General features: G+C 57.3%; 1 protein-coding gene across 1 annotated transcript; it reads left to right on the top strand.

Annotated features, from left to right (window-relative positions):
* The first annotated feature begins 670 nt into the window (after positions 1-670).
* Positions 671-6,802, top strand: LOC148285135 (uncharacterized). The gene is made up of 2 exons (XM_088229736.1): positions 671-1,337; positions 1,740-6,802. The coding sequence occupies exons 1-2, from the start codon at positions 671-673 to the stop codon at positions 6,800-6,802; spliced, it is 5,730 nt and encodes a 1,909-aa protein (XP_088085862.1).
* Positions 6,803-8,009: the final 1,207 nt, after the last annotated feature.

The following is an 8,009-nucleotide window of genomic DNA, read 5'->3' as shown; positions in this document are numbered from 1 at the left end:
CACTTTCGAGCCTGGCCTCAGTATTACCGGGGAAAAATAGCTAGGTTAAAATGAATAAAATGTATAAAAATATATTATGTAAATGTCATGTTGCGCGCGTCGCGGCTGCCGACGAAATGGCCCGTACGGGCATTGAGCGCCCGTATTTACGCCACCTGCGGCCGGCGGCATGTAGCGAGTGGCGGGGAAAGATTACCCCCACCACTCCGAGGCAGCCGGCGCGGGTGGGATGGCCGACTCACGGAGCCCGACGCGCACCGCTTTATAAGGCGGTCAAATGGAAATATTAAATCAGTTGAGTTCCTAACTCTGAACAGTTCACACGTGTTTTATTCCGTTCTCCGTCCTGTTCGCCTTCCTGCACTTCGCTCTTCGCTCCGCTCTGCCTGCTGACTGCCTTCGCCTCTCTGCACCACTTGGACCGGGTGGAAAGTCCTTTTCAGGGCTATTGAGGTTGACTTGCGGTCGGCGCAGCTGTGCTCCTACCTTCCGACTTTGTCTTTGGCTCTGTCTGGGAGGGCGGCTTCCCACTTACGCCGGGAAGCTTGACTGCGGCAGACGCGGGTGACGAACCGGCGAAACTTTCATCGTGGTAACGCGTACGTTACATTTGGTCCTTCGGAGCTAAGGATCGTCGCCAGTGGTCTCCAGTCTACAACACACCTACAGCATGCCGGTCAACAGATCGCCTGTGTCGACGCGTTCGGGAACGCGTCGAGACGCCGGCACGGAGCACGAAGAGGAGCTTCAGGAGCCCCAACCGGGGTCTGTACGAGCACATCAGGAGGAGCCCCAGCCAGGGCCTTCACACGACTGCCAGGAGGAGCCTCATCAAGGACTTCTGGAGGAACAAAAGGACTCGGACGAGGGATCCGCACCCTCGGAGCGGTCCATCTCATCGGCGACATTTCGCCGACAGATGGAGGAACGCGAGGCGCATCACGAGAGGCAGGTGAGCAGCCTCAACGAGATCATCACCGCGCTGAAGGCCGCCAACGCGAGAGAGGACGCCAGACGAGACATGGCAACCCCCCTCACGCCCACCATCGAGAGGGACCTCACATCGCACGGGACGTCGGAACCGGCTCACAAGCCGCTGCCGCTGACGTCGGACGCGTCTAGGACCGACGCAGCCCTCAGTACGAGGGAGGCTGCCGCCGCACGCCACGCCGCACGCTACGCCGCTGATCCGGAGGATACCGGAGCGGCGTACATCCAGCAGCCGAGCCACTACTACAGCAGCCGGGCGAGAGACGGGGCCGCTTGGAAGCGCCCTGTCACCGACGCGGAAGCAGCCTTCAGCACAAGGGAGGCCGCCGCCGCACGCCACACCACACGCTACGCCGCTGATCCGGAGGACACCGGAGCGGCGTACATCCATCCACCGAGCCACTACGACAGCGGCCGGGTGAGAGACGGGGCCGCATGGAAGCGCCCTGTCGCCGACACGGAAGCAGCCTTCAGAGCAAGGGAGGCCGCCACCGCACGCTACGCCGCTGATCCGGAGGACACCGGAGCGGCGTACACACTTCCGCCGAGCCACTACGACAGCGGCCGGGTGAGAGACGGGGTGCCACGGAGGCACCCGGTCGCAGAGGCGGACTCCAGGACGAAGGAGGCCGCCAACACACGCTACGCCGCTGATCCGGAGGACACCGGAGCGGCGTACACATTTCCGCCGAGCCACTACGACAGCGGCCGGGTGAGAGACGGGGTGCCACGGAGGCACCCGGTCGCAGAGACGGACTCCAGGATGAAGGAGCCCGCCAACACACGCTACGCCGCTGAGCCGGCCTACGCCGGAGCGACAAACGCACATTTACAAGGCCGCTACAATGAGCGGCATCGGGACAATGAGGCGCCACCTGCACACAGCCGAAGGGAGGACGCCGACGTACGCTACGCCGCCGGGCCAGGCGAGCCCGTAGCGGCACGTACTATACCACTGGGGGGCTACGAGTTTCGTGACCCGGTGAGCGCGTGGGTACAAGAGGGGCTACCCACGGAATACATGCCGCCGGGTGCCACCGGCGAGCCTGTGACGAAATACAGACAGCCGCCGGAGTGGCACACGTTCATGGCGAGGCAAACCGGCGCTAGGGATCTACCGCAATTCTCCGGCGACCCGCTAGAATGGCGAATATTTAAGGCGCAATTTGATCAATCGACACAGATGTGCTCCCTTACAAACGCGGAGAACATTCTCCGTCTGCAACGAGCCCTCACAGGACGGGCCAAGGCCACAGTGTCGTCTTTGCTGGTAGATCCCCGAAATGTGCCGGACATTGTGAAGATGTTAGAGGCCGCCTTTGGACACCCGGAGATCGTCGTGGACAGAGTACTGGAGCGGATAAGAAAACTCCCTAAACTGGCCGACAACGCATCCCTGGAGGCCCTGACGGACTACGCGGTCGCGATAAGAAACGTCGTATCGACCGTAGAGGGCCTCGATGGAAGCCACCTCTCCTCCCCGAAGCTTCTGTCCGAGATGACTCAGAAGCTGCCACGAGTCGAGAGGATGATGTGGATTATGTCACGAGCGGATACCGTGAGGAAAGCTACCCCCAGGGATCTGGCACTGTGGCTAGCGAGACTGACCGGTGCAATACCGAATGCGGGTTGCATCGGGATCAGCACGGAACCCGCCCGAGTGGAGAAAAGGCGTACCCAAGAAAGGCACGTGTTTCTCACTCAGGACAAAAAATGCCTGTTCTGCGACATGAGTGGACACGCATTCGGACAATGCCGGAAGTTTCTCCGGAAAACGGTAGAGGAGAGGTGGACAATTGTGCGTGCCAAGTTCGTGTGCTACGGATGCCTGGAACCGGGACACAAAACGACCACCTGTGAAGCGGCGAAGTGCGACGAGTGCCACGGGCGGCATCATCGGTCGCTACACCGCGAGAGAGTGGACAGTACGCCGAACGAGCAAGTCTTATTGACAAGGCGAACGGAAGTCCCAGTGACCTTCAAGGTAGTGCCAGTAACCTTGAAGGGCCCGCGTGGGTCAATGGAGATCCACGCACTACTAGACGAGGGTTCATCGGTAACTCTCCTCGAGGAGGATGTCGCCCGTGCAGTGGGCGCCACCGGGGCCTGCGAGGAGTTGAGACTCATCGGTGCCAGTGGGAACACGGACACGCTACAATCACAGCGTGTATCCGTAATCCTCGTTAAAGGAAACAAAGAATTTGGTGTCCAGGCACAGACGGTGCGGGTCATGGATCTGCCGCACCGCAACCGAAAGAGCACCAAGACACACGGGCCAGGCATCAAGCCGAAGATGTTAATCGGTCTTGATTACGCCACCCTAATGGTATCTACAGGCCCGCCAGTCCTACAAGAGGACGGGCGGCTAACCATCGAGACGGCCCTAGGAGCCGTCACCTACGGCGGGGCTGTGCACCCCGCCTTTGAATTACCCCCAGACGGCCAGGGTGAAAGGGACTTAGCGGAACTGGTAAAGAAGAGCTTCGCCGTTGACTCGCTAGGTGTAACCACCCTGGAACGTTGCCGCGCCGCAGATGTGCGAGCGGCGGAGCTCATGAGCAGCTCAACCACACAACTACCATCCGGACGATGGGAGACCGGTTTACTGTGGGCGAAAGACGGAGATTCTTTGCCCTGCAACCGGCAAGCAGCCATGAAGCGGCTGCACTCCCTGGAAAATAAACTACGGAAGGATCCGATACTGGCGATCGCATATCGCGCCAAGATGGCGGACTACATTGAAAAGGGATACGCCGTCAAACTAAGCCGCGAGGAGGTAGACGCCCACCATTCGCGCAAATGGTACCTGCCCCACTTCGCGGTGACAAACCCCAACAAGCCTGGCAAGATAAGGGTCGTGTTCGACGCCGCCGCCCAGTTCCAGAGGACGGCGTTGAACGACCATCTACTGACGGGACCTGACCTGCTTTCATCCCTCCTCGGAAACGTGATCCGCTTCAGAGAGGGACGAGTAGCCATCGCGGCCGACATACGGGAGATGTTCCTGCGGATAAGAATCCGGGAAGCCGACCAGCAATCGCAGCGGTTCCTATGGCGGACGCAGGACGGGCAGGAGCCCGACACGTTTGTCTTCGCGTCCATGATGTTTGGAGCGAAGTGCTCACCCAGCAGCGCGCAATTCGTGCGAAACACAGTCGCACGAGCACACGCGAAAGAATTTCCCGCCGCAGCAGAGGCGATCGAGCACAATATGTACATGGATGACTACCTAGACGCCACAGACAGCGAAGAAACAGCTGCAAGCCTGGTACGAGATGTTACCCTCGTACTCGGCAATGGCGGGTTCCGGCTCACCGGGTGGGCTTCAAACAAACCAGATGTCCTGGAAGAAGTAAAGGCCGACGACCGGGCCAATACAGCAGTCACCATAGGGGAAGAAGTAATGACGGAGCGGGTCCTCGGGATCGTATGGGATCCCAAGAGCGACCTATTTATATTTCGGCACGGAGCCGAAAGTGCAGCCATCCCGGAGCGACCCACCAAGCGCGGCATGTTGAGCGCCGCCATGAGTATCTTCGACCCAGTAGGCTTCATTGCGTGCCTCACGATACGGGCGAAGATATTGCTGCAAGCCATCTGGAGGACAAACACAGGTTGGGACCAACCGCTGCAACCGGACCACGCCGAAAAGTGGTTGGAATGGCGCGACCTGCTGGCAGCGAACGGCTGTACAATACCGAGATGCTCGCTGCAAGGGCAGAAAGAACCCGTGACACTGCACGTGTTCTGCGACGCGTCAGAGCAGGCATGCTGCACAGTGGCATACTTTGTGGGGGCCGACACCACAAGTTTCGCAATGGCGAAGTGCAAGGTGGCCCCCCTAAAGCCTCTGTCAGTGCCTAGACTAGAACTCCAGGCAGCGCTACTAGCGGCAAGGATGGCCGCCACCATAAAAAAAGAGAGTCGAGCTCTCATCACCCAAACCGTGTTCTGGACGGACTCGAGCACGGTCCTGTGTTGGCTGCGAACCGACCCACTGCGGTACAGCACGTTCGTCGCAAACAGGCTGGGCGAGATTGACGAGCTCACAGACGTACGGGACTGGAAATGGGTCCCCACCAAGGACAACCCAGCCGACATAGGGACCCGCGACAAGGGCCCACCCGACCTTGCGAGGTCGGGACTATGGTTCGGAGGCCCCGGCTTCCTGAGAAAAGGGGAAGCCGACTGGCCGAAAGAGAAGAAGTTACTACAACAACCGGACGAGAAGACGCTGGAGCGGAAACAACCCCGCCACTTCGTGGGCCACATCAGACGGACGGAGGCCCTACCCCAGGTGCAGCGCTTCTCGTCGTGGACCCGACTCGTCAGGGCGACGGCATGGGTGCTGCGATTCATCGCACGATGCCGCCGCCACGAGTCCCTACCGTCCCCAGGGGGGACCTTTGAACTTCACGCCTCAGAAACACGGGCCGCAGAAATCATGCTGCTGAAGCGGTCCCAGGAGACGGCTTTCGGAGAAGAGCTGGAGCTCCTGAGACGAAAGGCGCCTATCCCGCCGCACAGCCGCCTCCATGCAGCGGCACCCTTCTTAGACAAAGAGGGAGTCATCCGGATGGGAACGCGCATCCAAGCGGCACAGAGCTTCGCAGAGGACTGCAGCGCGCCGCCTATCATGGACGGGACCTGCCCATACACCCGGCTGCTGATCACGCACAGCCACCGGAAGGGTGGCCACCCGGGAGTCGAGAGGACGATCGCCGACCTGAGAGCCAGCTACCTCATCCTGCGACTCCGCGGGGCTGTGAGGAAGATAACACGATGGTGCCCGCTGTGTAAAACGCTGCGCAGCCGGCCCCAACCCCCGCTGATGGGGCAACTGCCTGAGGCCCGACTGGCCTTCAGGACGCCGCCGTTCACGCACTGCGGGCTTGACTTCTTCGGGCCGATGATGATCACCAACGGCCGAAGAAAAGAAAAGCGCTATGGGGCACTGTTCACCTGCCTCACCACACGCGCGATCCACCTGGAGCTAGCGTCGTCCCTCGAAAGCGACTCCGCCATAATGGCCATAAGAAGGATGGCCGCCCGCAGAGGCTGCCCACACGCGTTATACTCGGACAACGCTACCAACTTCAGGGGAGCGGACAAAGAGCTGAAACAGGCCGTAGACGAGCTCCTGGCGGACCCCAGAATGCTCGCCGAACTTACAGTTCGCAAAATTGAGTGGAAATTCATTCCGCCCTCATCACCTCATATGGGGGGAGCGTGGGAAAGACTCGTGAGATCTGTAAAACGAGCCCTCCACGCAACCCTCAACGAGCAGGCTCCAAGAGAGGAGACCCTCAAAACCATATTGGCTGAAGCAGAGTACACCGTGAACAATCACCCGCTCACGCATGTGTCAACCAAGCCCAACGACGAAGCACCGCTGACCCCGAACCACTTCTTGCTCGGGTCAGCCAATACACAGCCAACTCTGGCATATTATAACAAAAAGGAAGAAGGGGCCTGCCTTCATAAGCAATGGAGGATCGCCCAGAAAATGGCCGACATGTTTTGGCGCCGATGGCTGAAGGAGTACCTTCCCACCTTGGCGCACAGGAAGAAATGGCGCGAGCCCGCGCCTCCAATACAGGTCGGGGACCTCGCGCTCATCATGGACCCAAATCTGCCGCGGAATTCTTGGCCTCGCGGCAGAGTCACCCGTGCAGAACCAGCAGCTGACGGACAAGTACGAGTCGTCGAGGTGCGGACCACCAACGGCACCTACACCAGACCAGCGGTGAAGATCGCCGTACTAATGAAGGAAGAGGAACAACGCGCCCAGCAGGAAAATAGTACAGACTAGCTGCACGGGGGGAGTGTTCCGGACGCGTAAAATCGAATAAATTAAAATAATACAATAATTAGAAAGGATCCCCGGTAAATGTATAGAACTGATGGCTGGGCTCTCAATAAAGATAAAATGGTCACTTTCGAGCCTGGCCTCAGTATTACCGGGGAAAAATAGCTAGGTTAAAATGAATAAAATGTATAAAAATATATTATGTAAATGTCATGTTGCGCGCGTCGCGGCTGCCGACGAAATGGCCCGTACGGGCATTGAGCGCCCGTATTTACGCCACCTGCGGCCGGCGGCATGTAGCGAGTGGCGGGGAAAGATTACCCCCACCACTCCGAGGCAGCCGGCGCGGGTGGGATGGCCGACTCACGGAGCCCGACGCGCACCGCTTTATAAGGCGGTCAAATGGAAATATTAAATCAGTTGAGTTCCTAACTCTGAACAGTTCACACGTGTTTTATTCCGTTCTCCGTCCTGTTCGCCTTCCTGCACTTCGCTCTTCGCTCCGCTCTGCCTGCTGACTGCCTTCGCCTCTCTGCACCACTTGGACCGGGTGGAAAGTCCTTTTCAGGGCTATTGAGGTTGACTTGCGGTCGGCGCAGCTGTGCTCCTACCTTCCGACTTTGTCTTTGGCTCTGTCTGGGAGGGCGGCTTCCCACTTACGCCGGGAAGCTTGACTGCGGCAGACGCGGGTGACGAACCGGCGAAACTTTCATCGTGGTAACGCGTACGTTACAAAGTCATTTAAAAATATTACCTAAAATATTCATTTTGAGGTAACATTTAAAGAAATTTAAAATGACTGTCTTAAAAAACATTTAGAGGTCAATTTACTATGGTCATAATAACACATTATCCCAAAAAATCTTTTGTCAAAAAAATAAAAATGAAGGAACGATAAATTTGAAACATTATTATTACACCGATCGCCGCGTCCTGGTCACGTGCACTAAATGGGGTAATAAGTTTGAAAAAAGGTCAACACGTCTTACGAACATTTAAATTCACGTTTAAAGTATTTAAAACTTCATTAAATTTTAAAATTTATTTACAAGTAATTAAAATAGATCAAGTCAAAGAAGGAATCGTGTTTTAGAAATACGACATTGTAAAACGAGGCTCGCACAGAGACATATATATTTTATAGGCCCAACATTTTTTAATTATTTTTTTACTGATAATGTTTAATTGATTCCATACTTTTAAATTTTCC

Source organism: Micrasema longulum, unplaced genomic scaffold, assembly GCF_059751315.1.
Source record: "Micrasema longulum isolate JH-2025_06_02 unplaced genomic scaffold, ASM5975131v1 h1tg000056l, whole genome shotgun sequence".
In the NCBI taxonomy this organism is placed as follows: domain Eukaryota; kingdom Metazoa; phylum Arthropoda; class Insecta; order Trichoptera; family Brachycentridae; genus Micrasema; species Micrasema longulum.
The sequence above is the reverse complement of the archived record's forward strand: the minus strand, read 5'-3'. Positions and strand labels throughout refer to the sequence as shown.